Source organism: Pelodiscus sinensis, chromosome 2, assembly GCF_049634645.1.
Source record: "Pelodiscus sinensis isolate JC-2024 chromosome 2, ASM4963464v1, whole genome shotgun sequence".
Lineage (NCBI taxonomy): Eukaryota > Metazoa > Chordata > Testudines > Trionychidae > Pelodiscus > Pelodiscus sinensis.
In genome coordinates, this window is record NC_134712.1 from 3246307 (window position 1) to 3271305 (window position 24999).

The following is a 24999-nucleotide window of genomic DNA, read 5'->3' on the forward strand; positions in this document are numbered from 1 at the left end:
TTCTGCGGCACCAAACTCGGTCTCTTGCTATGGATGCAGCCTATTGCTGAACTGACGCAGCCAGCATTTGAAAGGTTTTTTCCTGCAGTTGCTGAACTTGCTGGTCACGGATGCAACCGCACCACAAGGTCTAGAAAATCAGATGGAATCTTCAGGAGTTTTTTAAACCCTATTGCAGAGGAAACTTTTTCCTTGATAGTAGATCAGGGTTTCCCAACCTATGGGTTGGGACCCCAATATGGGTCGCCATTACATTTCAAAAGGGTTGCCAAGTGTCTCCCCAGTTGGCTCTGCTCTCCCTCCCCCCTGTTTTTGAATTGCCTTGGATCACCAAGTCTTCCTTAATTGTCAAAATGGGTCCCCATCTGGAAAAGGTTGGGAACCGCTGTAGTAGATGGAAACACTGATTTTGAAAATGAAACTTGTCATATTTATAGAAGTATAAGTAAGTTGGAATTTGAGCAACTACTGCCTTGAGAAGTCGCATTCAGCTGACCATTTCTTTCCTATGTATTTCAGGAGAAGGAGGTTGGCCTCTCCCTACAGGACTAACTGCCTCACAAAATTGCTTTTGTACTTTTACTCTGAACGGTGGAATATCTTCATTTAGATCCACGCTATGCATGCAACAGCAATGGTTGAGGTGTTACTTTCGAGCGTGTCTAGTGCCACAGCAGCTGGTTTCAACTGACTGATCAATTTCTTTGGCCGTCAGGAAGTTTCTTGATCTTCAAGTTCTGCCCCTCATGATCACACTCAGTCCTAAAATAATGTACTCAATTTTTAACATGAGACTCCAGGCAGGTTCTGGGATTATTCCATTATATATCACCTGGCATTGGGGATTTTACAGATCCTTGGAATTGTTTGAACCTGGCTCCAGGCTGAAGATTACAAAAATACTTCCATAAATCTACAGACATTTCATCACAGCACCTGGCATAAGATCTTGTCTAAAGGAGATTTAGCCATCGTGATGCACATCCACACACAACCAAAGGATCTCCAATTCTCGGTCCAAATCACTTCTCATACTTTGCAGCTCTCTCTCACTGTCAGGTAGCTCTTCACATAACCCTAACAGCTCATTTCCTAATGATGGGGTTTGTCTTACCAGTGCAACATAGTACTTTCCTGTTTTATTTCTTAACCCAAACCATCCCATCAGCTACAGGCCACTCATACATGAACTGGTTTCCCCTAATTCTCCAGTTAGCTCTCGCTGCATCATTGTGCACGTTACTCCAGCAATCTTGTGTTAACATAACTGCCTTTCCATGTAATTCATTGCAGGCCCCCACTCCCAGGCCATCAGTAACTGCATTATCTGCTTTGACTGCAGGGCTGAAGACTGTCTCAGGTGCTATTTGCAGGCTTGTGAAGTGTCTGAAGTCATCAGCTGCTGGAGGTGGAGGCAGGATATTCCCCATCTTCTCCTGATGAGACTAAGTGGAGTAGCCGTGGGATTTCCTCCTGCTGCTGCTGCTTCCTCCTCCTCCGGTATGGGTTAGCCTGCAGTGGGCAAGCGACAGATGAAGGCGGCGAAGGTGAAGGTCTTTGGCTCTGGTCCCTGGAAGGGTTCCCCAACTGTGACAGGACCCAAGGGTCTCAGTATGGCCAGTGCGGAGGGACTTGCATCTACAGAGGTCCATACCAGGACCCTGGTCCAGTGGTGGATTGCACGTGACGTGTAGAAGAGGCCTCGTGAGACTGCGACTGAATATTCCTTGCCCTCCTCTTCCATGTCGCTAGGGAAGGAAGGTGCTGTCCTCTGTTCTGGCAATGAGGATGGCAGTAGTGATAAGTCACATCTAAGGTGTGGGGACTCAAGCTCGTTGGAGACAAACAGGCCTTGGAGGTGGTATCCAGACTCCTGGGGAGAAGGGCAGAGCACCAGCGCATGTATCCATGCTGGAGGGGTGCATTCTCCTGAGGAACCAGCAGATGGGGCTGAAGACTTGCTCAGTGCTGGACCAGAAATCGGAGCTAGCAGAGATGTGGCTGCTTGTGGTTTTCTCAGTGCCACAATGCCTGAAATTGGCCTGGGTGGCACTGGTTTCAGAGGTCTTGTGTCTCTAGCATGGAGAGATGGTGCCGAGGACTGTAAGTCTGCCTGTATAGACTGTTGGCTGGTGCCTGATTCCCCTCAACTGCACAGCCGCCCATCTGTATCAGTGCACATGACAATTTATTCTGCACATGTGTGTGAAAAGTACGGGGGAACACTCACCGGTGCAGGTATGAGGCACTCCGGAGGAACCTGGGAATGTGCTCCCTATCCCAGGAGGTCACAGCAACCAACCGCACGGGGCTGGAGCGCTGGCAGGAGGCATCTCAGAAGGGAGGTAGCCAATATCTCTGCATCAGAGCAGAGAGGCAACTCTTTTGGAAGGACACTGAACAGAGGTTGGTAGATGAACCGAGTGAGAGGGGCCCGGAGGGGAAATGTCTGAGCTGGGGTCTGAAGTGGGACAGTGGTTTCTCTGTGAGAAGTCGCGAGCAAATGTCCCAGTCTTTTGTGGCCCTGGCAGCGATTGTGATAAGCACACTTCTGTGGGATGTCCCTCAGCCAGGCAGCGAATGCGCTGCGGGTGAGTGACAGCTACTGGGAAGGTGTTTGGGCAGGATACGCACTGCTTAAACCCCGGAGAGCTAACCATAAGAGTGAGGGAAAAGCTCTGCAGCTGGGAAGGGCTGGAAGTGGGAAATAAAATGGTATTATAATCTAACAAGGAGGTTAAGGATTACTTTATTTTTCCCCAGTTTAACCCAGTATTTACCAGCATCCTGTTTTAAGCTACTTTTTAAAGTTAAAGCTTTGTATGCCACTGAAAGCACACTGTCAGAATCACGTCAAAACAAATATCCCTAAACGCTAATGAGTGTTCAAGCAGCACATTTCTTACTTTGCCTGGCTGTAAACTGTGATCCTTACTGATGGGAACAGTCATCATTGTGAGCGTACTATGAAATCCATGGTTCCCAACATTTACCAGTAAACGTAAAGTCAAGTCTAAGGCTTCAAAGCCTAATCCTAAGACCCCTCCAGCTCAAGCTTTGGGATCCAACTCCCAGCTGAATGTGACACTCATCCCGTGAAAGAAGTCCAATTAATTCAGCTCATCAGGCCACTAAGTGAGTCCAATTCTGAAAAGCACCTACACACAGAGCTTTTGCTGGGATGTATTCAGAGTGGGAACTGCTGATGTCAACGTCTGAAGTAGGGATGTGAAAGACTAGTCGATCCCCCCCGCCCCTTGCTGCCTATCAGATAGAGGCAGCAAAGGGAGGGAGGGGGCGGGAAGAGGGGATATTTGGAAGTGGCAGTGCTGCAGTTGAGCCCAGGCTCAGCTGTGTGGCACGGTATGCGTGGAGTCCAGGGTGAGATTCTGCACTGGAGCCCAGGATCAGCTGGGGAGTCCCCAGCTGACCTCAGCTCCAAAATGGCATTTCAAAGCAGCAGTGCAGCATGGAGCCCGGGGTCAGCAGGGGACTCAGTTCCCCACTGACCCTGTGCTCCATACTGCGCTGCTGTTTGAAACGCCACTTTGGAGCTGAGGTCAGCTGGGGACTCTTGTACATTTCAAAGCAGGAACCCCCGTGCAGCCCAGAGTCAGCGGGACTTCCCGCTGGCCCTGGGCTGCACGCAGAATTCCACATTCCTCCTTTGAAATGTACAAGAGCCCCAGCTGGGGCTCTTGTACATTTTCAAAGGAGGAACGTCAAGTGCCTTTCAACTAGTCGATGGAATTTCCATCGATTACTTAACTAGTCAATTAACCGCTAGTTAACATCCTTAGTCTGAAGTAAATGTTCCTGCTTTTGCCTCCAGTTAGTTTCCGAGAGTCAGCCTCGCTAAATATTAGAGAGCTGGATTCCATTCTGGCTCCTGCATCACCAGCAGGATTTGTAACTAAGCTCCAACTACAGAACTTTTATTGTGAACTGTACGCAAGCTAGAAAGAGCCTGGCTTGGCGCACTGATCCTGGGGCACTTCCAGCACTGGCAGTTAGAAAAACTTCTCTGGTGGACAAAATAAGTAGATTTAACACAGCGTCAAGAGAAAAACTGTAGATCCCACAAGATGCTCTCTTCCCACACACACAGTCACTGGGGAACTTGGGTGGGCAGCGGTCTGTTACCATTCCCCTGAAAGCAGCCGTAGTGTCTGCTTTGGTCATAGAATTTCCAAGCAGAAGAGTTAAAGCGACAGAGTTCTGCCCTGAGGCACTAGAGCAGTCTGCAGGCTTAGGAAGACAGAACTACATTCAGGCACATTTGAAAGGGTCTTTGCAACCAGAAAGTTTAAAGCTACAAAAACTTCTTGGTTTTGTTTAACAGCTTAATTTCTACTGCATTCAGTCCATAGACTTCGTTCAAGGAAAAGGGTGAGAGAGTCCACGCATTTCTCTTGCCCCGGTCTCACCTAATTTGAGGTGTTGAGAAATGACGCAATAACCCTCCACGGCAACCTGCCTAATAAATAACCCCCACAGCTCGCTGGTGTGTGATTGGTAGTTAAAAGTTTGACTACGAAGAGGGAGATATCAGGCATGTTCCCGTCACAGCTTTTCAAAAGAAGCCCCCTTCAAAACACCAACCCAGAAGAGGCAGAGGCGGGGTGAGACGGGTGTTGAATATGGTTTCTCTGTACCCCTTCACCAGCCCCTCGTGGGTGCTGCCCACACCGAGGAAAGTAACGGCATTAGAGGAGACTTTGTGGGCATCAAAGATGGTTTCCTGGCCAATGCCGGACAAGGTTCACTGTGCCAAGGAAGGATAGTTACCCAGCTTCCTTCGCTCCTCCTGGTCTTGCAGCACAAGACGAAGCGACGGTCCCTCTGGCACAGTGACGTGGAGCTGGACAAAGGCCTTTTCGTGCTCTGCGAGGTCGGCATCAGACACAGCTATGGGATACAAGCAGGGGTACACAAGCTCAGTGGGAGAGTCGAAGCAAGACTCCTCCATAAACAGCTGGAAATTCCTAAGCAGGTAAGAGAATCTAGACAGCTTGTCTGCAGCAGCTCCTGGATTTACAGGACTCCTATAGTTTGGGGGGGGGGGGGGAGAGCATGCTTTTAATTACACTAGATTCAATGTGCTAATGGATCCAAACGCAGGGCAAGGGCAGCCTACAAAGTTACCAACAAATGCTGGAAAAATGTTGAATCTGTGGCCCAGCCCTAGTGTTTATACCACACCCAGAACTGCGGCCTGGGTCTCAATTTCTAAGTTGCTTCTTCAAGCAGGCATGAAAATTTAAAAAAGGTGTCCTAGCTATGTACGCCAAGATCAGAAATACGAGGGCCTGGCTACGCTGCAGTCAGGTGGGACGATCACCACACACAGGCATAGTCACGCTACTTTTGGGCTAGCGACAACAGCAGCAGCAATGGAGTCGAGGCAGCATGGACTAGCCACCTCAGTATGGGCCCGGGGGCCTGGGCAGAGCTGGACTTGGGAGCTGGCCCAAGACACCGCTGCCCTGTGGTTGCTTGAGCTAGATCCGAGCACAACCCTGGGGAGGTGGAATCAACCGAGTCTCACCACAAGCCCTGCAAGAACCTGGTATCGGCTGTTCGGTTTGTTTCCACTTTTCTTTTTGGGGAGGAGTCCCTGGCCCAAACTGCGAATGACTATTCTGTAATGCTTGACCTTCACCCAGACCTAGACAGACTCGTCTCCTCTCTAGGCAGTAGGGGCTGCTAATGAGGAATCGGGAGGGCTCCTGGACTGACCGCTCCTGTGTTCAGATGGCCTGGTTCTTAAGAAGGGCTTAAGAAACAGACAAACGAAGAGCATCAAGCCCCCGGTTCCCTACAACACTGACTGGAAGCTGCCGGGGAAGCCAGGCCTACGCCATGCTGGCTTTAGGGACGTGGATTCTCTCTGTGCACGTTCTGTGCCAGCTGGGGATTAAGCGGGGCCTGTTGCACTGGCTACAGATTGTTGCTCTGGACAAGGCCAGCGTCTACTCAGGGAGGGGACGATTGCTGTGGCATCTGAACTGCAGGTGTCCGCGGCCTTCCCAAAGCCAGAATGGGCCCGACGTAGCAACGTGGGGACTCCCGCGTTGAGTCTTGCATCTCCCCTCCGCACAGCTATTCACGGCAAGACAGCCAGTGGGCAAAACGCTCACTGCCTTGCAATGCTGTCGGCATTACACCCTCCTCCCCAGCTGCTTCCAGGGCAGTATCCAAGCTTCCCTCCCCAAGGACCCCCCCCTTCGTGGTGCTTCCCTCCCAGCTGGGCCTACTGACCCAGCACCCTCGCCCCACTCCGACTGTTACAGGCTCACTTTCTTCTGGACACCCGGGTGGAGTGAAGGACCGGGGCTGGGGAGGCGGGGGGGAAGAGGGGTGAGAGAGAATACAACCCCACCCCCGAAATGACCCTGTTGCTGCCGCCCCTTCCCACCACTCGGCAGGGAGCGCTCCAGAGGTGGGGTTAGAGCGCAGGCTTTTGGGGACAGGCGCCCGGCCTGGCTACCCTGCAAAGCGCATTGGGTGGGACCCACAGAGCTGTGCCGACTACAGTGGAGGAGGAGGGGATAGACTGTTCTCTAAGCTCCTCAGCCAGTGGTGCTGGGCTGCCTCCTTGGCCGGCAGGAGCCATTGAGAGCCAGGCCTCCCCCTGTCCTGCTGGGCAGGAAGCAGCAGTAGCAGCCTGCAGCACAGCCACGGGGAGATACACCAGGAACGTGCTGAGGCGGCTTTTATCGCACTGCCCGTCGGCGAGACGCACTCCTGGCCAAACCCCGCCCTGACCACAGCGCGTTACGTTAGCGTCTCAGACCCACATTGGTGGGCGGCTCCCGTCTGCTTACATGGGTCTAATCCCCTGCTCAAGTGCTCCCTGTGCTGGATGAGGGGAAGGGATCTGCCATCTCTCAGGCAAGCGCCTAAATCGACTGTAATTCTTCATTCTGCCCAATTAATATGCAATTAAATAACTGGACAACCACATCGAACCACTTCAATAGCAGAGAGAGAGAGACCGACCCACATCCGAGTGGCCCCCTAGACTAGCGGTTTGGGCACTCACGTGCCCGATGGCGAATCCCTGCTCAAATCTCTTCTCGTCGGGCAGAGTACACTAGCCACAGGCTAACGGTTATAAAAGAGATCGCCTCCTGCCCCACCCTGCTGTTCCTCAGAAGGATCGAATGTCACGCTTACCTCCTCTCCACACCCTGGTCTCGGTTTCAGACTGGAGCAAGGTTGCAGACGATTCTGTTTACACTAACGCGCCCTATGAGGTGTTCTGCTTCCTGCACTCTTATTTTGTGTGTCCCTCATTTTTGCTCACGTCCCACATTTGGCCCTTGCGGGACCAAGTGCTCAGCTGCTGCTTTGATGAATGCGGCCTAAAGACCGAAGCTAAACAAGTGTTTAAGGCAGCTGCGAGAGTCATACTCACAGGGGCAGTCGCAAAGTGCAACAGCAGCAAAGTAGTGGGAGAGGGCCTTGAAATGCTCGGACTTGACGTGAACCATGGTGGCCCATGAGAAAGGGACATAATCCTTCACGTGAGCCTGGGTCATGGTCTGATGCACCAACGAGTAGACTTCTTCAACCTGCAACCAGCAAACACACGCTATTAATGAGCAGGCTCCAAGCAGACACCAGTTCAGCTGCAAGGCCGTGAATGGATAACACGGATGTAGTCTAGATATGCCCATAGCGTTAGCCTCCCCTTATGGGCAAGGCTAACAATCCAGCTAGCCCAATATCCGATCTGCTGACAACGGCCAACTTCAGGTGCTGCAGAAGGAATGAATAGAGCAGATGATCAAAGGAGCCATCACCTCTCTGGCAATCAAAGGCTAAATAGTCTGAGAGATGGGGTGAAAGCCTCATCCCTTGGGACACAAAACTAGAATGGCCAAATCAACAGAACACATTTGGCAGGGGACAACCATGCACTAGCAGGGAGTAGGTCAGGCAACCCAGCCGGCTTCTTCCAGCTCTGATTTCTGTGGCACAATTACTTGTGTTTGTTTCAGGGCAACAAAGCACAACAGTACTTCCAGCTATCTTGCACTTTTAGCTCTAGATCTCACACTAACTGAGAAAATGAAGGCACAGGGATGTTAAGTGACTTGACCAAGGCCACACAGTCAGCTGCAGACTTGGGAATAGAATCCAGGTCTCTGAAATCCCAGAACTAAATGAGCTTAGTCCCAGATTTGTTCTACACAGTGCATTCACAGCAGCTGAAGAACACTCAAAGGGTCTACTGCATTACTTATCCCAACTAAAGCTATCATCCTGGCTTGGTGTTTTCACCCCAAAGTATCATCTTAGTAGATCAGTAAGGCGATGTCCACCCTAAGTTGACCTAAGTTATGCAACTCCAACTATGTGAATAATATAGCTGGAGCCAACATAGGGCATGTCTAGATTACCTCTCTTTCGAAAGAGGGATGTAAATTAGAAAGAACAAAATTGCAAATGAAGCCAGGATTTGAATTTCCTGCTCTTCATTTGCATAATGGCGGCCATGTGTTTTTGAAAAAGGGCTTTTCGAAAGTGAAACTGCTGTCTAGACGTGGTTCTTTCGGGGGAAAAAACCCTTTTTTGAAAGATTCTGTACTCCAAGTTTGCAATTTTGATCGAATTTACATCCCTCTTTCGAAAGAGAGATGTAGTCTAGACATGCCCATAGCGTAGGTACATCTACTGCAGTGTCTACACATGTTGGATTGACAGGCGGGTGTCTCGCTCTTCTCGTTTCGGATGAGGGTATCGGGTTAACTGGAAAACAACCTGCGGATGATTTGGTGGGTCTTCACCAGACCTGCTACATCAACCCCCCAGTGCATCGATCACCAGTGCATTTCCTCAGATGGTTGCGTCTATGTAACCTAGGACTCTTTAGAAACGAGGGAGGGTTCTATGGAGTCCTACATGGAGTGAGTATTTCTTGAGAACTCAATCTATTCTTGGTCTAGATCTAGCAACTGGTACCTGGATGGTAATGGAGTGCCACATGGGGACTGCATCACAGCAGTTAGCAATGCTAAGTGGACTGATTTAGGAGTTTAACTGCAGTTTAGGACTAGAGTTAGCAAAATATCCTTAAAACAGATTATGCATTAGGTCATCACAAAAAACAGGACTTCAAGGAACCTCAAGAGATAATCAAGTCCAGCCCCACCTCCCACACACCTTAAGGAAGGAGACCAAGTAAACCTAGATCATCTCTGACAGGGTCGGTCCAACCTGTTTCTTCAAAGTCTCCAATGACAGGGATTCCGCAACCTCCCACGGAAGCCTATTCCAAAATGTAACTACCCTCAGAGTTAAAATCGTTCTGTTAATAGCCAGCCTAAGTCTCCCTTGCTGCAGACTGAGCCTGTTTATAACAGCCCTTGCAACAGCTGAAGATTGATCTGTTTCCCCCTCCCCCGCTTCTCTTCAAGTCTAAGAGTTTAAAGGGTCTACAGGCAGTCCCCAACTTACGCGGATCCGACTTATGTCGGATCCGCACTTACGAACGGATCTTTTCTCGCCCTGGAGCTCACGGGCGGCGGGTCGCCACCCGTGTCCTCCGGGGCGAGAAAAACTTCTCCCGGACTCCCTGGTCTGCTGGGGGGGGGGGGGGGGGGGGGGGGGGGGTCCAGCAAAGCCGCTGGACCCCCCCAGCCGACCAGGGACACCTGAGCAAAGCCGCTGCCTGGGCGGCTTTGCTCGGGTGTCCCTGGTCTGCTGGGGGGGGGGGGGGGTCCAGCGGCTTTGCTGGACCCCCCCAGCAGACCAGGGGGACAGGAGCAAAGCCGGCCAGGCGGCGGGGGTCCTGCCGCCTGGGCGGCTTTTCTCGGGTCTCCCTGGTCTGCTGGGGGGGGGGGGGGGGGAGGGGCGCAGCTAGTGCCCCTTCCCCCCCAGCAGACCAGGCTTTTGTTGCGGGACACCTCGGGTAGAGCAGCTGGGGTGCTGCCGGGTTGGTCCTGTGGGAACCTACCGGCAGCGCCCCAGCTGTTCTGTCCCAGGCTCCAGATTCAGCAGCTGTTGAAACTGATCAGGCTGATTCCAGGAAGCTGGGGGCAGAGCAACTCTGCCTCCGGCTTCCTGTAGTCAACCCCTGGTCAGTTTCAGTGGCAGCAGCTGAATCTGGAGCCAGTTCCGACTTACATACAAATTCAACTTAAGAACAAACCTATAGTCCCTATCTTGTACGTAACCCAGGGCCTGCCTGTACTTGCTTCATACATTAACCTTTGATTATTTTTGTTGCCCTCTGTGGGCTCTCCAATTTGTCCACATCTTTCCTACAGCCTGGCAGCCAGAACTGGACACAGCTCTTCATGTGAGGCCTCACCAATGCCATGTCTCACATGACACTCCTATTAAATACACCCAGAACGGTATTATCCCCTCAGAACAGCGCCACGTGGCTGACTCATTCCATCTGTGAGCCACTCCTCCGAGAGCAGCCCACCACCTAGCCGGTTACTCGCCCATTTTGTATATGGGCAGTTGATGCTTTCTTCCATTCCTTCCCAAGTGCAGTACTTGGCACTTTTCTAAACTGATTTTAATCTTCTTGATTTCAGACCAATTCTCCAATTTGTCAAGGATATTTTGAGTCCCAACTCTGTGCTCCAAGGTGCTTGCAACTAGGGATGCTTGGTAGCGGGTAATAGTAAGTGCATGAACTTTTATTGGTTAGTTAACTATTCTAGAGTTGCCACAGGGGGTGGGGCCGGCAGCCAGTACAGCAATCTGGCCCTACTCCCAGAGCCCCCTGCTACCCCATGCTGCTACCTCGGATACAGAGGCAGCAGGGCAGGATAGCAGCAGCCCCTGTCCATAGGGGAGCCGAGTTCTCCACAGACAGAGGCTGCTGGGGAGGAGGGGGCGAGGGAGGCTTCCGCAAAGCAGCCCCTGTCCATGGCAAGCCAGTCTGGCCACGGACAGAGGCTGCTCCTCAGGTTGCAGAGCAGCCTCAGTCCGTGGCCAGCCTGGGCCCGCCTTGGGCAGGGGCTGCTGCTGTTGCTGTTGCTGTGAAGCAGCCTCTTCCCATGGCAAGCCCTCCTCTCCCACCCCCTTGCACTATGGACTCTAATCGAGGCAGCAGCCCAGTGTTGGGGGAGAAACATGTGACACCACGGAACTGGTGCTGGGGGTAACGGACTTTTAAACTGGCTCCCCCCCACCCTTGTTAGCTCTGTATCAGAGGCAGCAAGGGGAGGGGTGAAATGCGAGTAGTCAACTAGATTAATTGATAAACCTAGGTTTAGCAATGATTAATCTACCACTCATTCCCAGCCCTACTTGCACCTGCCCCCTCAACTCTGTGAGATTCACAGATCTGATGCGCTCTCCACTCCACTACTCAGGTCATTAGTTAAATATTAATTCATACCAGACCCATGACCAGACCCCACAAGATACATCCACCCGACTGTTGACAGCAAGTGATTAATAATCATTTGGAGTATAGAAGCTTCAGGGGGTAGCCGAGTTGGTTTTTTTCCTGTAACAGACTAACAAATGGTCTGGTAGCATTTTATAGACTAAAAAAAAACCATGTAGATGGTATCATGATCCCATCTACATGTTTTGTTAGTCTATAAAGTGCTACCAGACCATTTGTTGTTTTTTTCCTGAGTATAGTCTTTTGACTAGTTATTCACCAGCCTTATAGAAATTTTGTCTACAGTACATGTTCCTAGTTTGGTTATGAGAATGCCATGTCAGACTGCTAAAATCAAGATACATCATGTCTGCTGTTTCCCCTCCCCATCCTGTTACAGAATGACAATAATCAAGGGGAAAAAAAAAAATCAAGCCAAAGTAATCCAGTCCTTATAGAATTATCTTCTAGGGCGGGCACTTGCAAAATGATTACTAGTTTGTTCTAGTATTTTTCCAGGTAACACAGTTTGGCTGACTGATCTATAGTTATTTCTTGAGCCCTTTTTGTTCTCTCTTTTAAAGTTGGAAAACCATAGTTCCTTTCTCCAGTCCCCTGGAACACTCACTCATCTCTTAAGAGTACAAGAACAGATCTATGGAGTTCATCTAGCCCAATATTCACTCTTCCCTGTAAGAAGCTGTGTTTGTGTGTGGCTGATCAGGCGAGATTCAAATGCCACCCAGCTGATTAGCAGAGCACCCACCACTAGGTGTTGGTACTGGTGGTGCACATTTCTCTGTGCACATAAAATTATTCCACACGTGGATGGAAAAGCTGAGGGAATGTTGCCTGTATCATTTCTCTGACAGTGACCAATGTCGGACACCATGGAAAGAAAAAACAGAACAGGGTAACTGAGTGATCCATCATCCCCTGTCAGCCCATCCCAGTCACGAGATTGTGTCAGTTAAGGACTCATGTATGACTTAGCCCCAATTATCACAGAAGTTTCCTTTTTTTTTTTTGGAAGTAAGGATTAAGATTTAGCAATATTTACAGCTATTCAGGCATGGGAGCGCCCAGGAACCTGACAGCTGCCCCTCCCTATAGCTGTGACTAATGGTTACATTTCACCTAGTGGGCAATGAGCGTGCATAGCCCACAGTGCCTCCCTTGGCTCATTGCAATAATGACAACTCCATGTAGTCCCATCGCATTCCCTCCTCCCGGCCCCCCACTTCCCCACTGGGCATGCCTCATCCCTAGCCCCAAGCCAGCCGTGCTTCCTCCTCCACCTCCCTTGCTCAAGGGCGCTGCGTGGCCCTCCCTGCTGATGCTCCTCTTTTCCCACCACACCCTGGATGGCTAAGCAAAGCCAAGAGATGGGCAGCTTTGCCGGGTTTAGACAGAAGCCGTGCGGCAAGATGTACCCTGGCTGCTTCCTGTGCCAGCTGCAGCTGTGTGAAGAAGTCCTTCTGGGCGCTGGTCAGGAGGACTCTCTCGAAGACGCACTCCTGCACCTGGGCAATCATCAGTCGCACGAGCATGTTCAGTGAGGCCGTGCTCATGTCCAGGCTGGGGGCGTTGGAGAAGTTCTCCTTCAAGTAGTTAAAGGCACCTGCATGAATAGAAGCAACTGGAGTGAGATGTTCCACTGGTGAATGAGTGCAGAGATCTAAAGGGCTTCCAGACACCACCAGTCACACATGCCTCAGAACGAGGCACTTTCAATACTGCTCATGAAGTCTTGTTGCAGGGAAGGTGACATGGGGCACCTGCCCTACACTGGGCTCTCAGAAGGGCTAATAGGAGCTGCCAATCAAAGTCAGGCAGGCTCACAGAAGACAAACTACAGTACAGAGCAGCTACAGTCACTCCCTGGAGCTTGAGGAGGGAGGAGGACTGGCTGCCTTGCAGAGTGAAGGCAAGAAGCACTCTGCAGAGCAATGCTGCCGATGAAGACCTGGGGAACTAAAAGCAGCTGAGGGTAGGCTGCGGGGAACTGCAGGCTGAGGCCTTGAGCCAAGAGGAAAGAGGCTGGAGCTGTGGGGAGATATATTGATGAGTCAGAGGGGGCACTGCAAGCAGCAGCCACAATCCGCTTGGGTGGGAGTCAGAGTTGTGGGTGGGCGTGGGTTCCCTGGATCCCAAGATCCTGTCTGCCAACAGTGGCCAATGCCAGATGCCCCAGAGGGAGTGAACAGAACAGAGAATCATCAAGTGATCCCTCCCCTGTCACCCATTCCCAGCATCTGACAAACAGAGGCCAGGGACACCATTCCTGCCCATCCTGACTAATAACCATTGATGGACTTAACCTCCATGAATGTATCTAGATTTTTTGAACCCTGTTGAAGTCCTGGTCTTTACCACATCCTCTGGCAAGGAGTTCCACAGGTTGACTGTGAGCTGAGTGAAGAAAAACTTCCTTTTGTTTGTTTTAAACCTGCTGCCTATTCATTTCGTTTGGTCACCCCTAGTTCTTATATTGTGGGAATAAGTAAATAAGTTTTCCTTATTCACTTTCCACACCAGTCATGATTTTATAGACCTCTATCCTATCCCCCCTCAGTCTCCTCTTTCCTAAGATAAAAAGTCCCAGTCGCTTTAACCTCTCTTCATATGGGACCTTTTTCAAACCCCTAATCATTTAGTTGCCCTTTTCTGAACCTTTTCCAATGCCAAGAGATCTTTTTTGAGATGAGGCGACTACATCTGTACACAGTATTTAAGAAGTGGGTGTACGATGGTTTTAGAGAGGCAATAAAATATTTTCTGTCTTATTCTCCATTCCTTTTTTCATGACTCCTAACATGCGGTTTGATTTTTTGACTGCTGCTACACACTGAGTGGCTGTTTTCAGAGACCTATCCACTCCAAAGATCTCTCGAGTAGTTGTAGCCAAATTAGTCCCCGTCATGTTGTATGTATGGTAGGAATTATTTTTTCCAATGTGCATAACTTTACGTTTAGCAACATTACATTTCATTTGCCTTTTTTTTTTTTGCCCAATCACTTAATTTGGTGAGATCTTTTTGAGGTTTGGTGAGATTTTATAGCACAGCAAAGAGTTAGGGGGCACTGCCAGAATGTATGCAGCTAGCAAACATTCAACACCAAAGTCTCTCCCTTCAAACGAACAATAAAGTCCTCTTACCATTTTTTCCCCCGTTTAAAAACAAAAACAAAATGATCACCCCTCAATAGCTGCCTTACCGGCTGCCTTTTGAAAAGCGTCTATGGCCCGGTCGACCCCTGGCAGAGTCATGCGGTCCTGCCGGGCCCCTATCTGGGTGTGCAGAGCCCCGATGTTGAAGAGCACGCTTCCCTTTTCAAAAGCCAGAGCACGCTGATGGGAAGGGACTCCAGTGAGCGAGTCATACCTAGAGACAGGGGGGAGAAGACAAATTTGCAGCTTAAAACCCAGACTTGCCAGCATGCACAGGAGTATGGTCTATAAGCCTACCAAGAGGCTTGAAAACCCAGCCACTTTCAGTGTCTATATTGGGAGGAGAGCACTCATCACTGTGGCCATGAAGTGTTAAAGATTCCAAGGCCAGAGGGGACAACTGAAATCATCTAGCCTGAGTTCCTGTGTAACACAGGCCAGAGCCCTGCCCCAAAGTAAAGCCTAGAGCCGATCTGTTAGAAAATCACCCAAATCTTGATTTGGAGAAGGTCAGCAATGGGCAAGCCACCACAAAACAAACAATGCCCATGCACGGCTTTCCACAGGGCCGTCTGTGCCCAACCTGAACACATCCACTCAAGATCGGACATGAAGGAGACCTCAGGGGCACTGTTGTTTCAAACACACACAATCCTCTTGCCATTGAGTAAGCTCCAGATTCGTTTGCTGCTCACTATGTATTCCTAGTTTGCTCAACATGAATCCGAAACTGATCAACCTCTGCACTGATTCTACGACTTGCTGGGAAGGCTCTCAAATCACTGACCGATCGCAGGGAGGTTATGCTGCCCTTAAAGATACAGGAGGATTAAACCCCCCACCCTGCAGACTTTAAGGGATTTGCTTAAGGCCATGTGGAATGTAGTGCTGGAACCCAAATCTCCACGTTAATGCATCCAACTTCTGGAGATGAGGACAGACAAAAGGGCAGATTTCTGGAATATTTCAGAGGAACATGGTTTAGAGAGCCCCTGAGCATCTGGCTGGATTTACCCACAGCCCTCACCAAAAAAACCAACAGCACTGAGACTACACAAAAGTGTAAAAGACAGAACAACCCCGCTCTCACACACACACACTGACCAGTGAAAGAAGACACCCAAGTTTTTATTGGGAGGGAAGAATCGGTTGTCCAGGAAGTAAAGCTGGTTGTAATATTCCATCAGAAGTTCCAGCCCCGCCTCGTTCCGGCTGGGAGTCCGCATGGCCTGTGGAAGAGGAGGGAAAGAGGAAACAAGCTTTTGGATGTCAAAAAGGGCACCACTTGGCCGAGACAACACAAGGCGTATGCGTCACTCAGCGCCCCTTTCGCACTATTCTGAGGGGCCAAGTGTGGGATTTAGGAGGGGCAGAAGCCTTGGCTTTGGCAGAAGGGGGACGAATTTCACCCTATCGGAAAGTCTTTTCCCATGCTAGAATGAGACACGGATCAAGGGAGAAAGGGGAACAGCATACAGTCACAATTAGAGACTGCGCCTATGCATGGTACAAGAGGGCTGAAGGAGTTATTGGCAAACCTCTAACTTTTGAGCGCTTGTCTCTGCAACCTTTTAACACAGACATTTTGGATGTAACCGTGTGCATCCATTGTTGGCACCACCTTACTCCTATGAAGCCTAACAGAAGAGGAAGAGCAAGTTACATAATGCCCAGCCCTAGGCTGAACTATTATGACAGACCTCAGCAAACTAAGGGTGTTTGTACTGCAGCCTCACTGAGACAGCTGCATCTACCAACCAAAGCTTGGGGGGAAAATAGGAAATGTGATCAAACGTGGAATGGGAAGCAGCTCAGTTGGACTTCCAAGGCAATTTAAGACAACATGTTTTAATAGATTTGGACTGGAGCAGAATACTATGATTAATTAAAGCGTAAAACTTAGTCTTTCCATTCTAGCACTGGGCTTTTTGGCGGCAAGTTATCGGAGGCTCAGATGCTAGGGTATATTCTTGATAATTAATTCTGACAGTTGACAGTCCCATTTTAATATTTCCTCAAAAGGGCCCCAAATCCTTAGTCCTGGAGGAATTCTGCACTTACTGCATTTGGAGCCAAAGGGGGGAATTCGGCAATTTTACTATGGCTATAAATGCAGGAAGCGCAGAATTCCCCCAGGACTGTATCCTGTGGCTTGACCCACATAATACACCGTTGCATCAACACAGTATTTTGTAACCTACAAACTGAACTGCAATTTTTCCAACATGTGCTCCAGGGAATCTCAGATCCGGGAGGATATAAAATACAGTGTTCCAGGACAGCTCTTGAAGGGAAGTGTAAATTCCACCCATGGAGGAGTTAATGGATTTGCAAAGATTTTTCTCCTGAATTGGCCAAACCAGGATGGATTTTTCTTTTGAAGCGTGAGGGTCACAAACCTGCCGCAGCTCCATGAACTCTTTGATTTCCTTGTCAAATGAAATGTCATCTTCCCCATAATGGTCACGGATGAAATCCTGTGGGGGGGGGCGGGGGGAGAAGAGGAGGGGAGAAGAAAAGCTTTTGGCTTACTTTGTTGGGTGATGGATTTCTGTGGCTACCAAACAAGCAACTCACCAGCCCTTAGCAAAAGGAGTCAATCCTTTCTAAGCACATGGCAAACAATGCCAGGAGACAACTCCACAGTCCCACAACATCCCCTGAACTCACAAAGCTTCAAAACAGGTTAATACACAGAGGTTCATAGAGGGCTGGTTTGGCTTCTCTCCACAACAGATTGTAGGACAATTCTTTGGTGGCTTTTCCACGGCTTTCATCCCTTCTACAGCTAAAAGTGATAGGGACACGATCTAGCTTTTATTTGCAATGCCTTAGAAGCTGGTGTTACTGTGACACACAGGCCTTTCGGCAATGGGTCCCTTATCCTTCATAAACAACTCATTTCAGACTTGACAAACTCACTACACCACATACATTACATTGCTTACAGAGAATTTACCCATTAAAGGGTAACACAAAAGGACTCTGCTGAAAGTTTGCAACTTATTGATCACACATCATGGCATGATTATGTACAACTGGATATTTAAGGAATAATAAAACTCTATTGACGTTTATGCCTTTGAGTTCTTCAGTTTAAAAGGAGTCAACAGGAGGACAGCTGATTCACACAGATGGGAGGTGCCCCCCTTCCCCAGGCTGTGATGTAACACAAGCTCAATTGTCCACCACTGGCCCAATCACAGAACAGCCAATGAAAATCCAAAAGAGAAATGCAAGTTATCAAATCTCTGTTGAGTTAAAAAAAAAAAAAAAAAAGGACCGTAAACAGGAGACTGCGGTGTCTAGGAATAAAGACAAGAGAGACAGTGGAAAGAGGCACGCTGGAGCCAGAGAGGCAACATCTTGAGGGGTGTTTTTCCAGGAGAAACTGGATCTCATTTCCTGTGATGGCAGCTGGGGTGACTTCCATTCCATTCCTGGGTCTGTTGCTAAAGCCAGCAATGGACTGAACCCATCCCAGTGCTTCCCCACCCTCCTAGGGAAGTAGTTTTTCCTAATATCCAATGTAGACCTTCCCCACTGCAACTGGAGACCATTGCTCCTTGTTCTGCCATCTGTCACCATTGAGAACAGCCCCTCTCCATCCTCTGTGGAAACCCCCTTCAGGAAGTTGAAGGCTGCTACCAAATCCCCCCTCACTCTTTTCTTCTGCAGACTAAAGAAACCCAAATCCCTCAGCCTCTCCTCGTAAGTCATGTGCTCCAGCCCCCTCATCATTTTGGTTGCCCTCCGCTGGACCCTCTCCAGTACGTCCACATCCTTTCTATATAGGGGGGGGCCAGAACTGGACACAGTACTCCAGATGTGGCCTCACCAGTGCTGAATCAAGGGGAATAATCACTTCTCTAGATCTGTTGGCAATGCTCCTCCTAATGCACCTAATATGCCTTTGGCCTTCTTGGCTACAAGGGCGCCCTGTTGACTCGTATCCAGCTTCTCATCCACTGTAACCCCCAGGGCCTTTTCTGCAGAACTGCTACTCAGCCAGTCAGTCCCCAGCTTGTAACAATGCCTGGGATTCTTCAGTCCCAAGTGCAGGACTCAGCCCTTGTCCTTGTTGAACCTCATCGGAATACTTTCAGCCCAATCCTCCAATGAGTCTAGGTCACTCTGGACCCTGTCCCTACCCTCCAGCATCTCTATTTCTCCCCCTAAATTAGTGTCATCCGCAAACTTGCTGAGGGTGCAATCCATCCCCTCATCCAGGAGATTAAATAAAACCGGCCCTAGAACCGATCTTTGGGGCACTCCACTTGAAAACGTTAACCTGCAAGGCCAAGACAGGGCTGGCACAGCCCAGAGAAGAGTGCAAGAGTGGTAGGGAGCGAATAGCCAGCTTGCCCCAAGCAAGACTCCCTTACCTGGGGGCAGGAGGTAACATGGTGTCGAGCGATTCTTGGTACGCTGAGAACATCACAGTTACAAAGAAAAAGAGCAGAAAACGTTGAAGCTGCATGTTTAGCTTCCCACCTGCCAGCCCTCCCTCCCTCCCCACTTTCTTTCCCAACGCACATGACAGTACTCTTTATGCAGAAATATTTAGTCAAGTCCTCATGACCTGCCCATAGTTAGTTCATACAGCACATGTCAACTCAAATAACTTTAAGCAGGCTTACCTTTAATGGGGACATTAAATCCATCTCCTTAGTCTCCTTTAGCCCCAAAGGAATCATGGGGACGCTGATGGAGTCACTAAAACGAGAGATGACAGACAAGCACAATTTACGTTTCCAATCACTATTATCTTACACGTGTAAGGGATCCTCATGCTTCAGGCCATAAGTGATCACAAGCTGGGGTCAGGAAGAAACGTCACCTGATTAGAATGGCAAATATGTGGTTTTTAGTTCTCTCTGTGGCAGCCAGCATGGGCCCAGTGTCAGAGACTCGTCAGGTCATTACTATCATCCAGTGGGAGCACATTTTATACTCTTCTTTGACCTACTTCAAGGCAGCCCAAATGCTATAGTCCGAGTATCTCCAGTTAACGGTCACTCCACTATGGTGTTGACCAGGACTCCATTAACATCAAAGCCGGAACGCCCACTTAACTTAAGAGACCGGGCTGTGAGAAAGCCCATGGAAACCAGACCCAGATATTCTCAGCTGTGGTGGTTTGGAAAGAACTTGCATCAGGAGCAGCATTTTACCTCGACAGTTTGAGTCACTCCTACATCTTGTTAGGATCTGCAGTGTGTGGGTAAGCCAATACGGTGCTTTTAGGTTGATATTTTAAGGTTTTTAAAAGCAGCCAAAAGATAGAAACTGAATTGGCTGCAAGGGTCTAAGGTGTTTTAGTGAAGATCTCCTGGGCTGAGCAAAGGTCAGGGATCCAGCAGTTCCCAGTTCCACTCCCAGGCTTGACTGTTAAGAGACTTGCCCAAAGGGGTGGAAGTTAGGATGACTTAAGTTCCTGCCACCTATAAAACGGGGATTTTCACACTGGTCCTGTGATGTAGGCCAATGCTTGTAAAAACAGTCCGAAGATGCAAAGTGTTCATTAATGTGGGTCTCAAACTGTTTCAACATCAATTTTTAAAAAGAAGATTCCTGTCTAGGATGTAAGCAACTAGTGAGGTAGTCGAGTCACTACTCAACTAGTCACTCCTCTGGCTTGCTGCCTCTGCATCAGAGGCACTAAGTGGGGGGCGGGGAGAGGGAGGAAGGTAGCAGGAGTCAGTGCTAAGGGAAGTTGGCTTAAAAGCTGGTTCCCGCAGCAACGTCTCCGCACAGGGGAGAGGAAAGAGGGGGGAAGAAGGGGAGGAGGAGAGACAGGGAGGAGAGGCAGGGACCCAAGCAGTCTCCACTCTTGTGGGTTCCCCACTACACCTCTTCCTTTAAACGTACAAGAGCCGCAAGTGGCTCTTGTAAATTTCAAAGGCCATGGAGCAGCGGGATAGTCAGCTAATCGAGTAGTTGATGGAAATTCCATTGACCGGGGTGGACTGGCCCAGCAGGATACCAGGAATTTCCTGGTGGATCGTTGTGTCCGCACACCGTTGCCCTTCACTCCAAGTGGCTCCACGTCCGTGCTATATGCACCACGCAGAGCCCGACCTGCCGCCTGCCGGACATGATGCACGAGGTGGAGCTTGAGGGGCATGCAGTGGTGACGTCATAGGGAGGGCTGTTCTTAACCCATTTCCTGGGCCTATTTTGATTGCCAGTACACTCCTGCCATTGACTACTCAATTAGCTGATTAACTGAAATTTAACATCCCTATTCCTGTCAAGTAGTTTAAGATGCGCATTTAAGTGACTACAAGATAAAATGCAGCCCTGGCTTGATGGTTAAAATGTGAAAAATCTGAATTTTCATTCCATACCTTAGTTGACAAGAAGTTAAAGTAATAGCAGCAGGTCACCGTGTCTGCCGAATATTGCAGTTGCCACACTGCAATTTGGCCAAGCGATCCGCTCAATCTGGGTTCAGACCAGTTTGCAGAAAAGCTCAAGTCTCTTCCCTCAGGCTGTGTCCAGACTCAGGGGTTTTTTCAAAAAAAGTAGCCTTTTTTCGAAAAAACTTCACCTGCATCTAGACTGCAGCTGCGTTCTTTCGAAATTAAATCGAAAGAATGCGGCTTTTCTTTCGACGGTGGTAAACCTAATTCCACGAGGAAGAACGCCTTCTTTCGAAAGTGCTCTTTCGAAAGAAGGCGTTCTTGAAAGCAAACAGGCTTTTTAGAAAGAGAGCATCCAGACTCACTGGGTGCTTTCTTTCGAAAAAGCGGCTTGCTTTTTCGAAAGTTCCGCGTGCAGTCTAGACGCTCTCTTTCGAAAGAGGCTTGCAGTCTAGACATAGCCCTAGTGGGCAGGAGCTGAACACCAAATCAAGAACCCCAGTGCTGGGAAATTTCAAATGGGACCTGGGCACCAGATCTCCACATTTGGAGCCAGAGACTTGATTTTGGCAAGTAGCGACAGGGGGCCCAATTCCGCACTCAATGCTGTAATTCCATTGACTTGCAAATTAGTGTCATTCTGGGTCACCAGGTGAGAGCAGAATCAAGCTCCGCCAAGTTCAGCCCTTGATTAGCAAGGTTCAGCTTGGGCCCCCAACATCTCCAGAGAGCATTACCCAAATACAAGTGTCTCTTCCAAGTCCACAGGCAGATCTGGAAAGAAGACTCCTGCACAGATGAGAAAACACAGCAAAGCGAGCCCCGAGCAGTTATGATCCCACTTCTGGCTGCGTCTGTGATGGCCCCTTTGCGATATAAATCGGCAAATCCAGGATCTTCCATCAGAGCAGATCTGTTACCCATTCCCCTGTCAAACCAGAGCCTCCCTAATGGACCTACAACTGTTTATTTAAAGTTAGGAACTTATCTAAACCCCTTTACAGGGACATGCTAGCACAAACACACACAGCCTCCCAAAGGGCTGGTTCAAAGAGGCAGGAAAGGCTAGGACAGTGAGATCTGGAGAGGGTCACCTGGGGTCAGGACCATTACAGTCACTGTTTATATAATAACAGGTTATTTAACCCAGGCCTCTCATTAACACCAAGAGCTTATCAGCAGTTTCTGAACGATCACATGCTCATGAAAAATCAAGGGAGGGAGAAAAACAAACAGAGACATCTAGATCTGTTCATACTTACTCAGTCACTGAACAGCCAGCCTCCTGGGAGCTATAATGAGTGTGGAAAAGGGGTATCACTTTCTCTCCCATGAGATTCAATCTGAGCCAAATGCCACAAATAAATGAAGGGAGGGGTTGTTTGGTGGTTTTTTGAACTGCACCAAACTGCGCCAATGGGGAGTACCAAACAGGGAGTGACAGAGCTCAAGAGCACAACAGCAGCCCCCTGCCACACCAAACAGGAAAGAGGGGAAAGGCTTGGAGTGGCAGCGGGCTGTTGTGCTTTGGGCAGGGGCGATGGGGGAGGGATAGCTCAGTGGTTTGAGCATTGGCCTGCTAAACCCAGGGTTGAGTGTTCAATCCTTGAGGAAGCCACTTAGGAATCTGGGACAAATCTTTGTCAGGGATGGTACTTAGTCCTGCCGTGAGGGCAGGGGACTGGACTCAATGACCTCTCAAGGTTCCTTCCAGCTCTATGAGATATGTATATCTCCCTCTAGATCTAGCCTTAGTGGCTGTATACCACTGGAGAAGTGAAAAAAAGCTGCAGTCTGATATAGTTCACTACATTCAGAGGCTGCTGCACGGCCCCAGTGGGAGATGAGGGTGCTCAGCACATTACAGGGGAGACCTCAGGGTGCTTCCCCCTACATGCTTATTTTTAAAGAGGCCAGCATGCAGACCATCCACCCAGGCAGATCCTGGGGAGGGACTGCAAACTGAGCACGGCTCATTTGCGGAGCATGAAACCTCCCCTCTGCAAACTTTGCCCTATTGGAATACAAGTATCACACAGTAAGAAGGGACATCAAGGCAGCTCCACAGGCAGCACACACTGACCTGGAGCGTGTGTGTGTGTGAGTGTGGTGGGGAGGGAAGTGGGGGGAACGCCAACAGGCGGAACTAAACCGGAGATCTCTGGAACTTAGTGCAGGAGCCTCTACAGCTAAGGCTGTAGAGCAAACTCATTCTCTCTCTTTGTTAGCAAGTGGAGACACTGCCTACACCAGAGATCAATCTTCTGGAACCCGATTTAGCGGATCTAGTAAAGACCTGCTAAATCAAATGTTGAGGACACCTCTGGACAGCGCCGGTACTTCGATTCGCAAAGAGTAAGAGAAGCCGACGGGGCATTTGCTCCCGTGGACCTCCCACTGGGAAGACGGCACCAAGCTTGGCTTACAGCAGGTCGACTCCAGCTACATTATTTACATCAGGCATAGACCTGGCCTAAGTGTCACTACAGTTCCCCCCGCACCCAGTAGATTTGGGGGTTTCATGCGCACAAGGGAGGGGTGGGGGAGTCATGTCGAGCTCTGAGACAGCTGCAGCATCCCTGATATTTACACCTCAGGCATTTCTTCCCTTCTCACCCAGATAAACAGCTCAGCTGAGACGTCCCAGCATGTTAGCTTGCTGCTGGCTACAGTGCTAGGACTACCTCTGCTGTGAGTCAAGCAGATGAGATTGCTGGGTAAGCATTTCCAAGCAGCGATGTGCTGCAATTTATAAAAGTTCTTGCCTCTTAAAAAAACCCAAAAAACAAAAAAACCCACCAAACGGGGAAATGAAAGAATGTGAATAATCCACTTCACAAGAACAGGAGGCTAAGCACCTACTTCCATTACATACACAAGCATCACCTGCAGACAGTGCAAATCATGTGTTGGGAGGGGGAAGGGGGGTTTCCTTACACACACCCCCCACCATAGTCTTAGGAGAGATTTTTTTATCCACGTAAGACTTGCTTTATTCCTCCTGCATCAGCCTGCCACACCTGTCAAGTGCCATCTATATCAAAGCACTTAAAAACATTAGCTGATACAGCCTCGTGGCTATTACCCCCATTTTACAGATGGACAGAGCGAGGCACAGAGACTAAAGGGCTCTCTCAAGGTTACAGAGCAAGTCATGGGAAGGGCTGGTCCACAGTCCAGATCTCCCGGTCTCAGACCTGTGCTATCCACTGGTTAGTACACGGAGAGGGGGACAATTCCTACAGCCCAGATGTGCAGACACAACTAAGGCTCCTGTCAGCTCTTCACATCCAGCCCTGTTCTCCGTTTTCTCTCCTCTGGCCCGGAGCCGGTGGGTAGTTTGGGAAAGAGGAGGGTGCAGAGACCACAACTCTCTCCATAACTTCCCTGAGTAACGGGTCCCTGAGTCCACTTTGCAAACTTACTGAGGCTTACCACAGACCAAGGGTATCCCCCTCTCGGTATTTATATTGTGCCCATCACCATGGGGACTTGGCACCTGGGTGCCTAACACATCTGATTTCCCAGGGTTTGGGCCACTTTCTCCATTTTACTGGGCCTGGAAACTCTACCAGCTTTCATGCTCAGGGTAGGGACCTTTCGACACTCCCCCACTGGCTCACCTGTCATTCTGGTACACGTCCACACTGCTGTTCAGTTCTTCTAGTTCCTCCTTCAGTAACTGCAGATTGGAATTAACATAGCTAAGCTCCAAGGCGACGGTTTCTTTTACTTTGTGATTACTGGTGGCCCTGAAAATAAAAAGGAGATGGGGCAGAGGAGAAATCGAGTTAGGAAGTGGCCCGCAGGATAAAAGCCATTGCTCTATCACATTCAAACCACAAGCCTTCAATTCCCAATAAAACAACAGGTACAACTTTATGCATCTGGGCCCTTTCAGAATTGTTCAAGGTGCTTTGCAGAGGAAGGAGGTAAGCCTCAGAATGCTGCTGCAGGGTGGGGAAGTGTTGTTCCTATTTTACAGGGAGAGAAAACGAGACTCAGAACTTGGAAATGAGCCAGATGCACCCAGGTCTCTCATATTGGGAAGCAGGATTGCTCTTGGATCTCTGCTCTAACTCAATGCATCACCTTTGTACTTC

General features: G+C 49.5%; 1 protein-coding gene across 4 annotated transcripts in view; it reads right to left on the reverse strand.

Annotated features, from left to right (window-relative positions):
* Positions 1–24999, reverse strand: part of RHPN1 (rhophilin Rho GTPase binding protein 1) — a 60393-nt gene that overhangs the window by 14926 nt on the left and 20468 nt on the right. For 3 of the 4 annotated variants that reach the window (XM_075920002.1, XM_075920003.1, XM_075920005.1), the window contains 8 exons: positions 24520–24648; positions 19172–19247; positions 16931–17008; positions 15636–15760; positions 14579–14745; positions 12793–12980; positions 7421–7577; positions 4789–4908 (listed from right to left, as the gene is read on the reverse strand). In XM_075920002.1, coding sequence (XP_075776117.1) covers positions 4789–4908; positions 7421–7577; positions 12793–12980; positions 14579–14745; positions 15636–15760; positions 16931–17008; positions 19172–19247; positions 24520–24648 — 1040 coding nt within the window. Of the gene's footprint in view, positions 1–4788; positions 4909–7420; positions 7578–12792; positions 12981–14578; positions 14746–15635; positions 15761–16930; positions 17009–18916; positions 19085–19171; positions 19248–24519; positions 24649–24999 lie in introns of those variants that run through there. The other variant, XM_075920004.1, reaches the window with a different exon arrangement.